Source organism: Somniosus microcephalus, chromosome 3 (genome assembly GCF_052327205.1).
Source record: "Somniosus microcephalus isolate GS21.2 chromosome 3, FLI_Smic_1.0, whole genome shotgun sequence".
Lineage (NCBI taxonomy): Eukaryota > Metazoa > Chordata > Chondrichthyes > Squaliformes > Somniosidae > Somniosus > Somniosus microcephalus.
The window spans coordinates 269020077-269038130 of record NC_140989.1 but is presented as its reverse complement, the minus strand read 5'-3'; the positions used below and the strand labels follow the sequence as shown (position 1 = coordinate 269038130).

Here is an 18054-nt window from a genome sequence, read left to right as displayed (position 1 = left end):
TGGCTCATGAAGAAGATAAGGTATCATGAGAACTGGAAACCTTTTGGTATATTGGCCATTCTTCACATTAGACTGGACAATGGCAGTTGATGGGGTATTTGTGGGGACCATTGCTATGGAGTCTGATCCTGTTGCCCCCCCCCAAATTGACACATGCCTGTTATCCAGCAGGGTCACTGGATAGTGATCAGGGAATCCTGACTGATTATTCCATATCCAGACAGCTCCATCTATGAGCAGCTAACTAAACAGAGTTGCATTTAAACTGAGTTGCATTGAACCTGAGACACTTGTGGTCTGTCTAGATTAGTAACAAACCCTGTTTTGCATTTGCCTATTTGCCAACAAGGGAGCCATCGAATTTTATGATTTGTAAAATGCACTTTTCTTTCAATTTTAATGGCTTTTACGAATATCCCAATAAAACCCTAGACCCATATGTGCACCTTTCTTTACTTGATACCTGAGACCAGAGTTACTTGGCCACCATTTGAAGTACCAGCTGGCTATGCAGTAAATTGATGAAGTATTAATTTTATTGAGTTTTTTTTATTTTGTAGAGATGCCTCCTTTGGAAACTCCACCTACCACCTAACCATTCTAGATTGTTTACATGCAATCAATCAGGTAAGTGGCCCATCTATTCAAGTACAGTATAGGTAGCTTTTATTTGCACTTCATTTTTGTTTCTCACCAATTTCATAATGGAATCAACTTGGTTCAGAGAGAGACTATGATTGCCCATAAATAGGCATTTTGTAAACACCCCAGTGGTAGAAGTAAGGCTAAAACAGGATAGCAGCAGCGCTTTTTTTCCAGAACATGGAACTTTTGAAACCCAAGTCCATTCAAGGTTTGAATTTTGCTCCCTTACCTGGGCAAAGCCTTATGTCTCCACTCCTGGACAATAAAAAGCTCGTCATTGGGGTGCGCCCTGTCTTGCATCATGCATGCCATAACCTGTCACAGGACTAACAATGACCCTTTTTCATATAGTACAGTGCACCCGAGACCATTTAGGATGCTCTTCTGTCCACTCTAAAAGCTGGCAAATATCACTGTCACATTATGATGTTCAGGCTAAAGTTGGTCTTTTCCTGTCCTTTTTCACATATATACAAATACATTTAACCAACTAATCCATCCAGATATTGAGTAGCCTATGTGCACCATCAAACCCCCCCCCCCCCCCCCCCAAAGTTATGCAATCTCCTGGGCCAATTTAAGAAAAACGAAAAATTCCTCTCTGGAATTCAGGAAGCTGCAGGAGACCGCAATAATTGATATTGTTAATTGTATCTAACCCTCATCTACCATCTGTAATTTCATCCCTTCCATTCTCGGAAGCTCTTCCGGGGGGAGGGGGGGGAGAGGGGGAGGGGAGGGGGGGAGGAGGAGGGGGAGGGGGGGAGGAGGAGGGGGAGAGGGGGGGAGGGGAGGGGTGGGGGGGGGAGGGGAGGGGGGGAAGGGGGGGGAGGTGGGGAAGGGGGGGGGAGGTGGGGGGGAAGGGGGGGGAGGGGAGGTGGGGGGGAGGGGTGGGGAGGGGGGAAGGAGGGGGAAGGGGGGGGAGAGAGAGGGGGGAGAGAGGTGGGTGAGGGGGGAGGGGGGAGAGAGAGGTGGGTGAGGGGGGAGGGGGGAGGGGGGAGAGAGGTGGGTGAGGGGGGGAGGGAGAGAGAGGGGGGGGGAGGAGGGAGAGAGAGGGGGGGAGGGGGGAGAGAGAGGGGGGGAGGAGGAGAAGAGGGGGGCAAGGAGAGGGGGGAGAGGACGGGGGGGTGGGGGGGGAAAGGGGGGAGAGGACGGGGGGGTGGGGGGGGAAAGGGGGGAGAGGACGGGGGGGTGGGGGGGAAAGGGTGTGGTGGGGGAGGAGGAGTGGGGGGGGAAAGGGTGTGGTGGGGAAGGGAGGGGGGGAGCCAGCAGACCCTCTCTCCTCTCCCCTCTGACGGCGATGGCTCCGCGGAGCTCCGTGCTGCCCCACACACTGACATGGCCCAGCCGAGCGCCAGCTTCAAGACCGCCGATTGCGGCTCGGCCTGCGCTGGAGCCAAGCCGCGGGAACGGGCGTTAGCCGGCTTGAGGCTGTGAGAGAGGGCCGGGCGCGGTTGCTGGGGTAACCCTCTTCCGAGCACCAGCCTCCCGAGCCCCGCCCTCCCGAGCACTGGCCCCCCGCTCGAGCCGTGGGGGGGAAGGAGAGAGAGAGCCGCCGCTCCTCCGGTCGATGTGTTGCAGGCCGACCTCTGATGAGCGCCCGATCAGCTGAGCCCGAGCCCCGCGGTGACCACAACTGACCTCCCGCTAGCCCCCCTCCCGCCCCGCCAGCCTTTACCAAAATGGCGGCGATGGCTACGCTCAGCCCAGTCCCGCGCCACCAGCCTTTACAAAGATGGCGGCGATCGCGGGGCGGGCCCAGTGGGAGGGGCGGTGCCTAGCTCGGGCATGGCTGGGCAACAGAGGCCCAGGCTTCCAGGCCTGCAAAAACGGTGAAAGGTAGCAAAATTATAGGGGTTAGAGAAAAGATTTACAAATTAATTAACTTTTTTTAAAAACAATTTGTGTTTTAAAAGCAACTTTTTTTTTTGCTGGAGATCTAGATTTGAAAAGAAACACGTAGAAAGTGGGAAAAAAAAATAAACTTACGAATCAAGATGCCTGACACCTCAGTTCAGAATGATAAGGCCTGCCCACACACGCACCGATTGGTCAACCGTCAGGTCACTGAACTGTAGGATTGGTCAATCATCACGTCACTCAACTTTAGGATGGCCCGCCCGCACGCACAATGAACCCGCCCCCACTCGATGCTAATGAGTGGATAATGAGCGGAATTTTAAACGTTTTTTGGATACCGTCGGCTCAATTTTTGTCCGACCAAAAAGTAAATACGCCTACAAGAGTCCCCTAATGATGAGCTTTCTTTTGATATAACATATGTGTAGGTACACTCTATAACTTTTGATTGTATAGCCGGACAGACAGACAGAGAGACAGACAGAGAGACAGACAGACAGACAGAGAGACATACTGTTTTATATATATAGATATGTCTAAAATAATGTTGTCGTGAAGACATTTCAGAACCTTGAGGCCCATTGACATCCCACACCTTGTGAGGAACAAAACCAGACACTGTATTCTAGATGCAACCGAGGCCTTGTATAAGGAAGTAGCGTATATATTAATTGTTATTAAAAGACCTAAAAGCATCTATTATAGGTAATATGCCTAAAATAATGTTGTAGTGAAGACATTTCAGAACCTTGAGGCCCATTGACACAATGTCACGTGTGAAACTCCCACTACTTAGCTGTTTGTTAAACTGCGAGGAAAAAATGCAGCAAGTACGTGTAAAACCTGAATGACCCAATTTGTATGTGATGCTAAATGCGTATGTGGAAGGCAGAGATTAGTTTCTCCTGGTTGATGAACTTGGATAGGGAAGAATGCTGAACAGTCCATTATATTGGAGACTAGCGAGGGAGCCCGGCGTTGCCGGGGCTGTTTTGGGGCAGGCGGTTTAAATCGAGTGGTAGGCTTTGGGGCGATGTCTGTGTCCGTTTGTGAATCTGGTGCTGGGTAACATTTTAAATCGAGTGGCAGGCTTTAGGGCCCTGTGTGTGTCACTGTCTGTGTACGTTTTGAAAGGTTGAAAAATGAAAGTGAAAGTACTTATGGCTTTGGGGCCCTGTCTGTGTCCCTTTGTGAATCTGGTGCTGGGTAACATTTTAAATCGAGTGGGAGGCTTAGGGCCCTGTCTGTGTGCTTGTATGTCTACCTTTTAGAAGGTTGAAAAATGAAAGTGAAAGTACTTATAAAACGTTTTTGGTAAATCTTATGTTATTTTTAAAAGACATACTAACTTTGAAAGTCATTTTAGCTGCAAGCTGAAGTCATTTGAGGTGGAAGGTGAACAGAGCTGCTAGTGAAACAATGGCTGGAAGCTCCCCGAGATGAAAACGAATAGTCCCGCCCACACACACACCGATTGGCCAACCATCAGGGGACCGTACTGTAGGATTGGTCAATCGTGATGGAACAGGATTGGCGGAACCTTGATGTCAGTCAATCAATGCTAGCAGATAATGAGTTTAATTTTGAAGGTTTTTTGCATAAGGCGCGAACAATTTTCGTCTGACCGAAAAGTAAATATGCTTAAAACCGTCTCTGAAGCGTAAGCTTTCTTTGGAGGTAACGCGCGCGTAGGTACGCCCTGTAACTTTTGAGTGTATACCCGCAACACGCACAGGAAATGACAGACAGATAGACAGATAGACAGAATACCGCTTTATATATATAGATGCCAGAAATTGTACTGATTTAATGTCTGGAGCAGAAGCTTCTTCAAAGTTACTGTACCAGATTGATAGGTTACCTCCTTGTGATTGCAAGTTGTGCACTGTCACTAGAATAGCTATTGGGCCAGAATTTGCGGTGGGTATCCGCCTTTGAAATGGACCGCAAGTTCGGGATTTCCACACATGCTAATTCCCGAACCTACGATCTGTCAAGTTACAACTTGACAGATCATCCGCACCGCCTTGGAAATCCCAATCGCTGGCGCAGAGTTGGGCTAACTGCCCAGCAATTACATACAAAAATTCTACCGCTGATGCATCAGCGTAAGGAGAGGTTTTAACATTATTTTCACCATGGAAGTTGGACTGTTTCATTTTCTGCGATTGGCGTATACCATTTTGAGGTGTTTCAATTGATCCATAGATCGCCATCCCCATTCATAACTGAACTTCGTTAATTAAACATACACAAAGTATAATCTGCTCCTCTGTTCTTACATACCTATACTGCTGTATCTGTATCAAATTAGTTTTTCCTGTTTCTGCAAAGATTGGAGTTTTAATGACGTTGATAATTATTACCAACAAATTACAAATTTTTACTAACAGAACTAAGATGATGTGAAGTTGGTGGAATGAAGATAATTAGGAATTAAATTCCAATCCTGTAAAGTAATTGTCATTCAATCTGATTTACGGGATTCGATTCTGAAATCTAATTCTGTTTGATGATTGGAGCACCAGGCCCACATGATCCCAGGTACGCTTCCGCACATGTTGCGCCCGTGTGATCCGTGGGCCATTATGCTGCCCTCGAGTAAGCAGCATCAGAGAGCAAGTTCACGAAGGAGGGTCCCCATCAGGTAAGTTTGTATTCTATTTGGATGCCAGCGGTGTACTCATTAGGTACACTGCCGACTGCAAAATCTGCCCCAATATATTTGTAAATGAGGCTGTTCCTCTACTCTGGTTATAGTGATAACCAAAGTTCAATGCTTTCTGCGGAAGATTTGAAACTGGGGTAACAATGAGAAAGCAAAGCGTGGAGTGAAAAAAGGCTTATTGGCATATCAAACCCATCCCACCTAGAGTCCATGTATGATAATTCAATTATGTCATTCCACCAGATTTTACCCTTGTTGCTAAATCCATTTGCTTGGTTCATCTTTCTTAAGTGGTGAATTTCCCATGCTAAAAAGGACCTGAAGTACATAGAAACATAGAAAATAGGAGCAGGAGTGGGCCATTCGGCCCCTCGAGCTTGTTCCGCCATTTAATGAGATCATGGCTGATCATCCAAATTCAGTACCCTGTCCCTGCTTTCTCCCCATATTCCTTGATCCCTTTAGCCTTAAGAAATATATCTAACTCCTTCTTGAATATATTTAATGAGTTGGCCTCAACTGCCTTCTGTGGTAGAGAATTCCACAGATTCACCACTCTCTGGGTGAATAAATTCCTCCTCATCTCAGTCCTAAATGGCTTACCCCTTATCCTTAGACTGACCTCTGGTTCTGGACCCCCCCGCCATCGGGAACATCCTTCCTCCATCTAGTTTGTCTAGTCCTGTTAGAATTTAAAAGTCTCAATGAGATCCCCTCTCATTCTTCTAAACTCCAGCGAATATAAGCCTAATCGACCCAATCTCTCTTCATACATCATTCCTGCCATCCCAGGTATCAGTCTGGTGAATCTTCGCTGCACTCCCTCCATGGCAAGAACATCCTTCCTCAGATAAGGCGACCAAAACTGCACACAATACTCAAGGTGTGGTCTCACCAAGGCCCTGTATAACTGCAGCAAGACATCCTTGCGCCTGTACTCGAATCCTCTCACTATGAAGGCCAACATACCATTTGCCTTCTTAACCACCTGCTGCACCTACATGCCTGCCTTCAGTGACTGGTGCACAAGGACATCCAGGTCTCATTGCACTTCCCCTTTTCCCAATCTATTGCCGTTCAGATAATAATCTGTCTTCCTGTTTTTGCCACCAAAGTGGATGACCTTGCATTTATCCACATTATACTGCATCTGCCATGCATCTGCCCAATCACCCAACCTGTCCAAATCATACTGGAGTTTCTCTGCATACTCCTCACAGCACTCAAGCCCACCCAGCTTTGTGTCGTTTGCAAAGTTGGAGATATTACATCTAGTTCCCTTGTCTAGATCATTAAAATATATTGTGAAGAGCTGGGGTCCCAGCACCGATCCCTGCGGTACCCCACTAGTCACTGCCTGCCACTCGGAAAAAGAGCTGTTTATTCCAACTCCTTGCTTCCAGTCTGCCAACCAGTTCTCTATTCAAGTCAGTACCTTACCCGCAATCCCATGTGCTTTAACTTTGCACGCCAATCTCTTATGCGGGACCTTATCGAAAGCCTTCTGAAAGTCCAAATACACCACATCCACTGGTTCTCCCTTATCTATTCTACCAGTTACATCCTCAAAAAATTCCAGTAGATTAGTCAAGCGTGATTTACCTTTTGTAAATCCATGTTGACTTTGTCCGATCCTGTCACTGTTTTCCAAGTCCTCTGCTATTACATCTTTTATAATGGACTCTAGCACTTTCCCCACTACCGATGTCAGGATTACCGGTCTATAATTCCCCGTTTTCTCTCTGCCACCTTTTTCAAATAGTGGGGTTACATTAGCTACCCTCCAATACATGGGAACTATTCCAGAGTCTATAGAATTTTGGAAGATGACCAGGAATGCATCTACTATTTCTAGGGCCACTTCCTTAAGTTCCCCACCATGTAGATTATCAGGCCCTGGCGATTTATCGGCCTTCCCAATTTCCCTAACACCATTTCTCTACAAATGCTGATTTCATTCAATTCCTCCCTCTCATTAGACCCCATGTTCCCTGTCATCTCTGGAAGGTTATTTGTGTCCTCCTTTATGAAGACAGAACCAAAGTATGTATTTAATTGGTCTGCCATTATAAATTCCCCTGATTCTGACTGCAAGGGACCTGCGCTTGACTTCACCAATCTTTTTCTCTTCACATATCTATAGAAGCTTTTACAGTCAGTTTTTATGTTCCCTGAAAGCTTACTCTCGTATTCTATTCTCCCCCTCTTAATTTATCCCTTTGTCCTCCTTTGCTGAATCCTAAACTGCTCCCAATCCTCAGGTTTGCTGGTTTTTCTGGCCAATTTATATGTCCTCTCCTTGGATCTTATGCAATCCCTAATTTCCCTTGTTAGCCATGGTTGAGTCACCTTTTTTGTTTTATTTTTATGCCAAACAGGGATGAACAAATTGTGTAGTTCATCCATGCGGTCTTTAAATGTTTGCCATTGCCTACCCACCATCAATCCTTTAAGTAACATTCCCCAATCCATCCTAGCCAACTCGCGCCTCATACCATCGTAGTTCCCTTTATTTAAATTCAGGATCCTAGTCTCTGAGTTAGCTACTTCACTCTCCATCTTAATGAAGAATTCTATCATATTATGATCGCTCCTCCCCAAGGGGCCTCGCACAACAACATTGCTAAAATGAATCCTTTCTCATTACATAATACCCAGTCTAAGATGGCCTGATCTCTAGTTGGTTCCTCGACATATTAGTCCAGGAAACCATCCCGTATACACTCTAGGAATTCCTCCTCCACAGTATTGTTACTAATTTGATTAGCCCAATCTATATGTAAATTAAAGTCACCCATGATAACTGCTGTGCCCTTATTGCACGCGTCTCTAATTTCCCTTTTAATGCCACCCCAAACCTCAGCATTACTGTCTGGGGGTCTGTATACAACTCCCACTAATGTTTTCTGCCCCTTGGTATTTCTCAGCTCTACCCATACAGATTCCACGTCATCAGAGCTAATATCCTTCCTTACTATTGTGTTAATCTCTTTAACCAGCAACGCTGCCCCACCTCCTTTTCCTTTTTGCCTGTCCTTCCTGAATATTGAATACCCCTGGATGTTGAATTCCCAGCCTTGATCACCCTGGAGCTATGTCTCCGTAATTCCAATTACATCATATCCGTTTATATCTATTTGCGCAGCTAATTCATCCACCTTATTATGAATACTCCTCGCATTAAGACACAAAGCCTTCAGGCTTGCTTTTTTAAAACTCTTAGCCCTTTTAGAATTATTATTATTTACTGTAGCCCTGTTTGATTTACACCCTTGATTTCTCTGCCTTCCATTTTTGCTTTTCTCCTTCCTGTCTTTTGTTTCTATCCTTGCTTCCCTTTCCTCTGTCTCCCTGCACAGGTTCCCAACCCCCTGCCATTTTCGTTTAAACCCTCCCCAACAGCACTAGCAAACACTCCCCCTAGGACATCGGTCCCGGTCCTGCTCAGGTGCAAACCGTCCAGCTTGCACTGGTCCCACCTCCCCCAGAACCGGTTCCAATGTCCCAGGAATTTGAATCCCCCCCACTTGCACCATTCCTCTAGCCACGTATTCATTGAAATATCCTTCTATTTCTACTCTGACTAGCAAGTGGCACTGGTAGCAATCCTGAGATTACTGCCTTTTGAGATCCTATTTTTTAATTTACCTCCTCACTCCCTATATTCAGCTTTTAGGACCTCATCCCATTTTTTATCCATCTCGTTGGTACCTATATGCACCACGACAACTGGCTGTTCACCCTCCCCCTCCTGAATGCCCTGCAGCCGCCCCGAGACATCCTTGACCCTTGCACCAGGGAGGCAACACACCATCCTGGAGTCTCGTTTGCGGCCGCAGAAACGCCTACCTATTCCCCTTACAATAGAATCCCCTATCACTATAGCTCTCCCACTCTTTTTCCTCCCGTCCTGTGCAGCAGAACCACCCATGGTGCCAGGAAGTTGGCTGCTGCTGACTTCCCCTGATAAGCCATCTCCCTCAACAATATCCAAAGTGGTATATCTGATTGAGAGGGGGATGGCCACAGGATACCCCTGCACTACCTGCCTGTGCCTACTACTCTGCCTGGTGGTCACCCATTCCCTTCCTGCCTGTGCAGAATTTACCCGCGGTGTGACCAACTCCCTAAACGTGCTATCCACGACGTCCTCAGCATCGCAAATGCTCCAGTACGCATCCGTTCGCAGCTCCAGCACCGCAATGCGGTCTGTCAGTAGCTGCAGCTGGATATACTTCCCGCACTCATAGTCGTCAGGGACACAGGAAGTGTCCCTGATTTCCCACATAGCGCAGGAGGAGCATGTCATGGGGTCGAGCTGTCCTGCCATGACTTACCCTTTAATTAATTTAAATTAAATCAAATCAATATCACTAATTACACTACAATTAAATGATATACTCAAAGGCCCTTGGTTACTAGCACTCCCCGATACACAACAGAGACCTTAGAAAGTATAACCACAAAAATTAGGACCTTCTAAATTTTATGAACTATTAATCTTAACTGTCAAACTATAGAGTAGTATAAGTACTCACCTGGCCATACTCACCCAATCATCTGCTTCCTCTTGCCCGCGTCACTGCTTCCTCTTGCCCGCGTCAGTTTTTGAATCGTGACGTGGCTCCGGAACACCGCCGCCGGTCTCTGAGATTGGTAAGCCTCTGAAAGAAAGCCCGTGAAAGTGAGTTTAATTACTCATTGTACCGCCGCTCTCTGCTCCTCCTGACACTGGCCTCTGGGGAAAAAAAGACATCTGTCACGTCTGCATATGAGATACTTTATAAGGGTTCTGGCAAGTCTTGGTAGACTATTTATTTTAGGGTTGGATGTTAATTTGTCTATTTCACCTCCGACCTCTTACCGTGGTCCATTGAGAGCCACCATGAGAAATTGTAAGCATCAGTGATTGCACTATTGAATCTTGACCAGTACTTAAAGCCTTTGTCAGATGTTGAAGACGATCGACCCATCTGTGGATTTGATGTACAGTGTTTTCATGTGGGTTAGTGCTAAAAGACATTCCATAAAACAATAGCCTATTTGGGGTACACTCGGCAGAGTTTTAAAATATCAATTTGAGCCTTATTTTGTTGCGTGCTAATGCTCTTGTTTGTTTTTGCCTGCTTTGTTTGCTTTCTATAAGATCATCTGGGAAATATGGTGTCCTCTTGGCTCTGTTGGCACATTCTCTTCTGAGTTAGGTTGTGGGTACAAGCCTCGCTACATACATGAGCACAAAATCTTGGTTAACACTATAGCTTAGTACTGAGAGAATGCTGCACTGTGAGAGGTACCATCATTTGGGTAAGATGCCCAGTCTCCCTGCCCAGGTGGGTGTAAAAGATCCCATGATACAACTTGAAGAGCCAAGAGTTCAGATGTCATGGCTAACAATCCTCTCTCAATCAACACCATCATAAAGATTATCTGTCATTAATTCATTTGTGGTTTGTGGGACCTTGCTGTGCACAGTTGGTTGTTGTGTAACTATGACTGCACTTCAAAACAAATCCATTGATGGTTGCATGCTTTAGGGTGTCTGGAGGCCGTGAAAGGCGTTCAATAAATGCAAGCTCTTTTTAGGAATAGTTACGCATGTTGCCATCTGATCTAAGGCACAGCTCTTTCTTTCATTCTGGCTGTCCTTGAAAGGTATATTTTGTGGAGGTTCACTGCCTGGTGCTGACCTTCCAAATTATTGGGAAACCTTAAAGGGAATAAAAGCTTAGGCCATTTGTAGAGAAGCTGAAGGCTCTGTCTTAGACTTTGAGAATGAAAGAAAAAGACTTGCATTTCACGATCTCTGGCTGTGCTTTACAGCCAATGACGTACTTTTGAAATATAGTCACCATTGAAATGTAGAAAATGCGGCAGACAATTTGTGCACAGCTAGCTCCCACAAACAGCAATTAAATAAATGACCAGATAACCTGTTTTAATTATAAGAAGTCACACAACACCAGGTTATAGTCCGACAGTTTTATTTGAAATCACAAGCTTTCGGAGCGCTGCTCCTTCGTCAGGTGAAGTGGAGAGATGCATAAAGACACAGCTTATATAGTCAGAGAATAATGCCAGATGATTACAGGTAATCTTTCTAACTGCCATTTATCACACCTCGGCAGAGAGATAATCACAGCAATTAAAGGTATGAATGGTGTCCAAACAGGCCAGTCAGGAAAACATTACATCAAAGAACAATGAGGTGGGGTAACAAGGGGTCAAATGTTGCAGATGCTGGGGTCTGTATGAAAAACAAAAAACAGACAAAAAAACATTTTTTTTGCTGGAAATCACAGCAGGTCCGGCCGCATCTGTGTAGAGAGAACAAGCCAACGACGACTCGAGTCTGGATGACCCTACGTCAGGTGGGGTTACATGTAGCGTGACATGAACCCCAGATCCCGGTTGAGGCCGTCCTCATGAGTGCGGAACTTGGCTATCAGTTTCTGCTCTACGATTTTGTGTTGTTGTGTGTCTCGAAGGCCGCCTTGGAGAATGCTTACCTGAAGATCGGAGGCTGAATGTCCTTGACTGCTGAAGTGTTCCCCGACTGGGAGGGAACACCCCTGCCTGGCGATTGTTGCGCGGTGTCTGTTCATCCGTTGTTGCAGTGTCTGCATGGTCTCGCCGATGTACCATGCTCCGGGGCATCCTTTCCTGCAACGTATGAGGTAGACAACGTTGGCCGAGTCACATGAGTATGTACCATGTACCTGGTGGGTGGTGTCCTCACGTGTGATGATGGTATCTGTGTTGATGATCTGACATGTCTTAGAGGTTGCTGTGGCAGGGTTGTGTGGTGTCGTGGTCGCTGTTCTCCTGAAAGCTGGGTAACTTGCTGCGAACGATGGTCTGTTTGAGGTTAGGCGGCTGTTTGAAGGCGAGTAGTGGAGGCGTGGGGATGGCCTTAGTGAGGTGTTCATCATCATCGATGACATCTTGAAGGCTGCGAAGAACATGGCGTCGTTTCTTCACTCCGGGGAAGTACTGGACGACGAAGGGTACTCTGTTGGTTGTGTCCCGTGTTTGTCTTCTAAGGAGGTCTATGCGATTTTTTGCTGTGGCCCTTCGGAACTGTCGATCGACGAGTCGAACGTCATATCCCGTTCTTACGAGGGCGTCTTTCAGCGTCTGTAGGTGTCCATCGCGTTCCTCCTCCTCTGAGCATAGACCTCCTCAGAAGACAAACACGGGACACAACCAACAGAGTACCCTTCGTCGTCCAGTACTTCCCCAGAGCGGAGAAACTACGTTATGTCCTTTGCAGCCTTCAACATGTCATCGATGACGATGAACACCTCACTAAGGCCATCCCCATACCTCCACTACTCGCCTTCAAACAGCCGCCTAACCTCAAACTGACCATCGTTCGTAGCAAGTTACCCAGCTTTCAGGAGAACAGCGACCACGACACCACACAACCCTGCCACGGCAACCTCTGCAAGACATGCCAGATCATCAACACAGATACTATCATCACACGTGAGGACACCACCCACCAGGTACATGGTACATACTCATGTGACTCGGCCAACGTTGTCTACCTCATACGTTGCAGGAAAGGATGCCCCGGAGCATGGTACATCGGCGAGACCATGCAGACACTGCGACAACGGATGAATGGACACTGCGACAACGGATGAATGGACACCGCGCAACAATCGCCAAGCAGGAGTGTTCCCTCCCAGTCGGGGAACACTTCAGCAGTCAAGGACATTCAGCCTCCGATCTTCGGGTAAGCATTCTCCAAGGCGGCCTTCGAGACACACGACAACGCAAAATCGTAGAGCAGAAACTGATAGCCAAGTTCCGCACTCATGAGGACGGCCTCAACCGGGATCTTGGGTTCATGTCACGCTACATGTAACCCCACCTGACGTAGGGTCATCCAGACTCGAGTCGTCGTTGGCTTGTTCTCTCTACACAGATGCGGCCGGACCTGCTGTGATTTCCAGCAAAAAAAATGTTTTTTTGTCTGTTTTTTGTTTTTCATACAGACCCCAGCATCTGTAACATTTGACCCCTTGTTACCCCACCTCATTGTTCTTTGATGTAATGTTTTCCTTACTGACCTGTTTGGACACCATTCACACTTTTGATTGCTGTGATTATCTCTCTGCCGAGGTGTGATAAATGGCAGTTAGAAAGATTACCTGTAATCATCTGACATTATTCTCTGACTATATAAACTGTGTCTTTATGCATCTCTCCACTTCACCTGACGAAGGAGCAACACTCCGAAAGCTTGTGATTTCAAATAAAACTGTTGGACTATAACCTGGTGTTGTGTGACTTCTTACATTTGCCCACCCCAGTCCAACACCGGCATCTCCACACCATGTTTTAATTATGCTGGTTGAGAGAAAAATATTGGCCAAGACACCAGGAGACTTCCCCTGCTTTTCTTTGAATAGTGCCATGGGATCTTTTACATCGAACTGAGAGGTCAGGGCATCGGCTTAACATCTCATTCGAAGGATGGCACCTCCGATAGTGCACCATTTCCTCAGTACTGCACTGAAGTGTCAGCCTAGATTATGTGCTCAAGCCTCTGGAGTGGGATGAGAAGTCCAATTTAAGAAGCAAAATATCTTTTTTGACTGGAGAAAATGAAATTGTTCAGTGGCTGATAAAGAAAGACTTGCATTTATATAGCACCTTTCATGACCACCGGACATCCCAAAGCACTTTACAGCCAATGAAGTACTTTTGAAGTGTAGTCACTGTTGTAATATAGGAAACACAGCAGCCAATTTGCACACAGCAAGCTCCCACAAACAGCAATGTGATAATTACCAGATAATCTGTTTTTACGTGTTGATTGAGGGATAAATATTGGCTAGGACACCGGGGATAACTCCCCTGTTCTTTTTCGAAATAGTGCCATAGAATCTTTTGCGTCCACCTGAGAGAACAGACCGAGCCTCGGTTTAACGTCGCATCTGAAAGACGGCACCTCTGACAGTGCAGCACTCCCTCAGTACTGCAGTGGAGTGTCGGCCTAGATTTTTGTGCCCAAGTCTCTGGAGTGGGACTTGAACCCACAACTTTCTGACTCAGAGATGAGAGTGCTACCCACTGAGCCACAGCTAGAGCTTTGTATGTTATGGCAGTAGGAGAACAATTGCATGTCTGCCTATCTGAAATTCCATGACAATGTTTTCACGCTGTCTCAGCACGTCATTTCCTTTGAAGCTGGGATATACTCACATTATGTGTGAAGGATGCGTATCATTCAAAGAATTAAGAGTCAGCCAGGTAGGTAATCATTGTCTTTTTAAATTAGTTATGAGCTGATGAGGTAATGTACTTTGCCCATCACACAGTATGCTTTTGGGTTATGTAGCTATCTTAATTATTTTTGGACTTGAGTGCTAATCATTTGAATACATGTATGATGTGTATGTTAATTATTTTCAGGCCCTCCAACATGGCTTTCTTAATTTTGAAAAATTTGATGTGGATGAATATGAACACTACGAGGCAAGTTCTCTCCCATATGGTGTACCTTGAATAATTGTAGTTTTATTACTGTAGAAAATTCACTGTACTTCAGATTTATATGAAGTAAAATATAGAATTAATGATGGATGTAATTTACTGAAGGAGTTGTGTAACATGGACCAATCCTTGCTTCTCCCTGGGTAGTCTAGCAACCTGTTCTTGGAGCCCCTCCAAACAGAACTCTATAATTGGCTGTTCTTGCTTGGCCCAGTTTGACTATCTGCTAATGTGTTTTCAATCTCATGGCTTCTACTATGCCTCCCTCCTTTGAACAGTATATTGATCAGGAATTCTGTGGGACTCATAATTGCTGGTGTAGCTAATCACTCTGGCTACTGAATGACTAGAAGCCAGTGTTCCCATAGTATGTATGTGTGTACCTTCTACTGGATTTGTGTTTCTCACATGAAACATTCAGATCTTTTAAGTCTGAGCAACATCACCTAAGCCTTGTTCGTGATGAGCATTTCTTCTCTGCAGCGTGTAGAAAATGGTGATATTAACTGGATCATCAGTGGCAAATTTCTGGCTTTCAGTGGACCCCATCCAAAAAGCAAAGTTGAAAATGGTGAGGAAAATATTTTAAAACAGTCTTGAAAGTTCTACCAGTTTACCACTTTTTGCAGCAATCCATGCACAAACTGTAAATGTTAATATTCTGCAAACTAACAAATACTGTTCAAGTTTGAACAAGTTAATTCTTCAAAAACATTTTTCATAGTGATTCTTCTGCTTTTTCGTGCCTTTTTTTAAGGCTGTATAGCATGTGCAGGTCACAAATGTGTGGTGAGGAGCTGTGGAATTATTATTTAAAAGGCTAGATTTTATGTTGATTTATAAACAATTAGATGATCTGATTACTCGAGGGTGAAAAAATTGCTGAACTGTGGTTAGTCTTATTCATGGGATTTAGGTCAAGTCCCATGGCATCTCAAGTGTTCAATTTATACTACATTAGGTGATTAAAATTCAAATTGGATGTAAATTTTAAACCGGAACTAGATGGTAACTAGTCTTTGTGGTAATGGCACTGTGAAATTCCTCTGGTTCTTGCTACTTTTGCTGTTGTCTTCATTGAATATGGAAGTTTTTCTGGAGGTTACATCACTCTAAGATTACATTTATGAAAGAAACCAGTTTTAATGAGTCAATTTTAAAGTCAATTCCAGTTTGCTGGCAACAGGTGGCACTGCTGCATAGCTAACTGGGTTCAGTATTCTAAAAGGATCAGTTGCAATCAGCATTATGCTAAAAGTTGTTTCTAATCCATTTGTCTTAAAGTCTGCATCATAAGAAAATATATACAGGCAGGATTTGAGACTTGGTCAAATTGCACTCTGTTGTGCTTTAAGTATTATTGCTGCCACTATTACAGCACTGGTCATCTTCTGTTGATTAAAATGACTGATGTGTGGAATTTAGCAACTGTAGTTGGTGCAAGTATATTTATTTTGGAACCCTAGATAAGGTAAAAGCCATTTTTAATCTGTTTTTTCAATGTGACTTGAAAGTTTTTAGCAGTGCATGGAATAATTAAAAAAAACCTGTGATATGGTTTGCTCTATTGATCTCCAACCTCCTCGTCCCCTACCTGACCCCACAAAACTGCCTAATAATGGTTATAGCTATATCTGGGGTATGAGCCCCAACTCCTAGGTGCTGTATTTAAAAACAAATGTGGTTGATGCTGGCAAGACCGCATTTCTTGCCCGAGAACATGGTGGGCCAGTTTCCTGAGTGATTTGATTTTACAAATGAGTGGCTTGTTAGGCCACTTCAGAGGGCATTGAGTCAACCACATGGTATGGGACTAGACTAGCTTGTCGGCTGGTTAGGGTTTGGAGGTTTCTTTTCATGAAGAAGAACAGTAGGGAACAATTTGGGCTTTTATGATCCAGTAGCTTTAATATTTGTTTTTATTTGTTTGGTGCCAGCCCATGAATTACAACATTTATTGAATTCAATTTCACAACTTGCTGCCATGGGATTTGAATTCAATATTCTAACCACTGCACTGTTGTACACACAGTATTGAATGTGGGTGGATACTGCTGTGTAAATTATACTGATAGTGAATGTCCCCTGTAAGCTGCGCCTTGTTCTGTGCGGCCTGTTTCTTTTAATGCGTGGTCTCTTTAAATTTCTGCGCAAGCGCGCTAGTTACAGTTTAAAAGCCGGCGAGCGGCCTGCGATGGACCTTTGAGATTACTGCGTGGAACAATGCTGGTGGCATTCCCTGGGCACTGTAGCTTCTTCTGAAATGTGGAAGGATGCTATCCTAATAAGTATATTCTGAATGATAAGGAATAGTGACTCTGGCATACAGTAAACAGAGCTTCAGTAACCTCATGGGTGAATTCCATTCCGGATTTTTGGCAGTTATTCCAAGCTGCTAATTGGAAGAAGCATTCACCTTTTAAAACTGGCAACTCCACTGGAGATCAATTCAGCACTTTAAGTAGAAAGAAGGCATGGGGTGTTTTTATAGGGTGTGGAAAAAGTTCTGTGGTCTTGCACAATGTGCTTTAAAAGGGATTCGATCAACTTTCTTTGCATTCGGATTAACTTGGGTTCTTTTTAAATAACCCTTAGGTTATCCTCTCCATGCACCAGAAGCGTATTTTCCATACTTCAGGAAACATGGTGTTACCACGATCATAAGACTTAACAAGAAAATTTATGATGCTAAACGCTTCACAGACGCTGGCTTTGAACACTACGACCTCTTCTTTGTTGATGGAAGCACACCAAGTGATTCCATAGTGAAAAGGTTTTTAACAATATGTGAGAATGAAGAAGGAGCTATTGCTGTACATTGCAAAGGTATGTTTTTGTGAAGTGGTAACTCCCATTACTTTGTTTCTTGGCAACAACCATTAAGGTTCATTATTTCCTCCATGACTGTCATCCTTCAGCTGTGAGGACATGATTGGTCTGCAGGCTTCTTCCAAGGCCTTGACAGTGGTGCTTTGTAAGAGAATATAATGCACTGTGCTCCTCCTTTCCCCTTGTGTAGAGTGCATCTTACTCAAATATGCAAACTAATTGTGCACTAGTACCTCATATATGCAGGTAGTAACCAATGATTTGAGTTTGGTGTATTTGTAGCATTTGTGCACTAATCATTTTATAGCAGGAGAAACCCAAACAAACTGACAACTGAGTTATGGAAATAAAAGTCTTATTTCAATCTAACCAAAAACTTCAAGTCAGAAATACTTAACCCACATATAGCATTAATTGTTCAATTTTATGTGCTGAATTTGCTTTACTACTTCCACCATGTAAATATGTAATACCTACTGAAATTAATCACTAAACTAATGTATACTATTAAAGTGATTTGGTAAAATTATAGGATTACAGATGGT

General features: G+C 44.7%; 1 protein-coding gene across 2 annotated transcripts in view; it reads left to right on the top strand.

Moving 5' to 3' along the window:
• LOC147121911 (dual specificity protein phosphatase CDC14A-like) overlaps positions 1-18054 on the top strand; it is a 170727-nt gene that overhangs the window by 33696 nt on the left and 118977 nt on the right. Inside the window, exons 3-6 of one of the 2 annotated variants that reach the window (XM_085982485.1) lie at positions 561-627; positions 14600-14662; positions 15164-15251; positions 17276-17506. In XM_085982485.1, coding sequence (XP_085838611.1) covers positions 561-627; positions 14600-14662; positions 15164-15251; positions 17276-17506 — 449 coding nt within the window. Of the gene's footprint in view, positions 1-560; positions 628-13442; positions 14438-14599; positions 14663-15163; positions 15252-17275; positions 17507-18054 lie in introns of those variants that run through there. The other variant, XM_085982483.1, reaches the window with a different exon arrangement.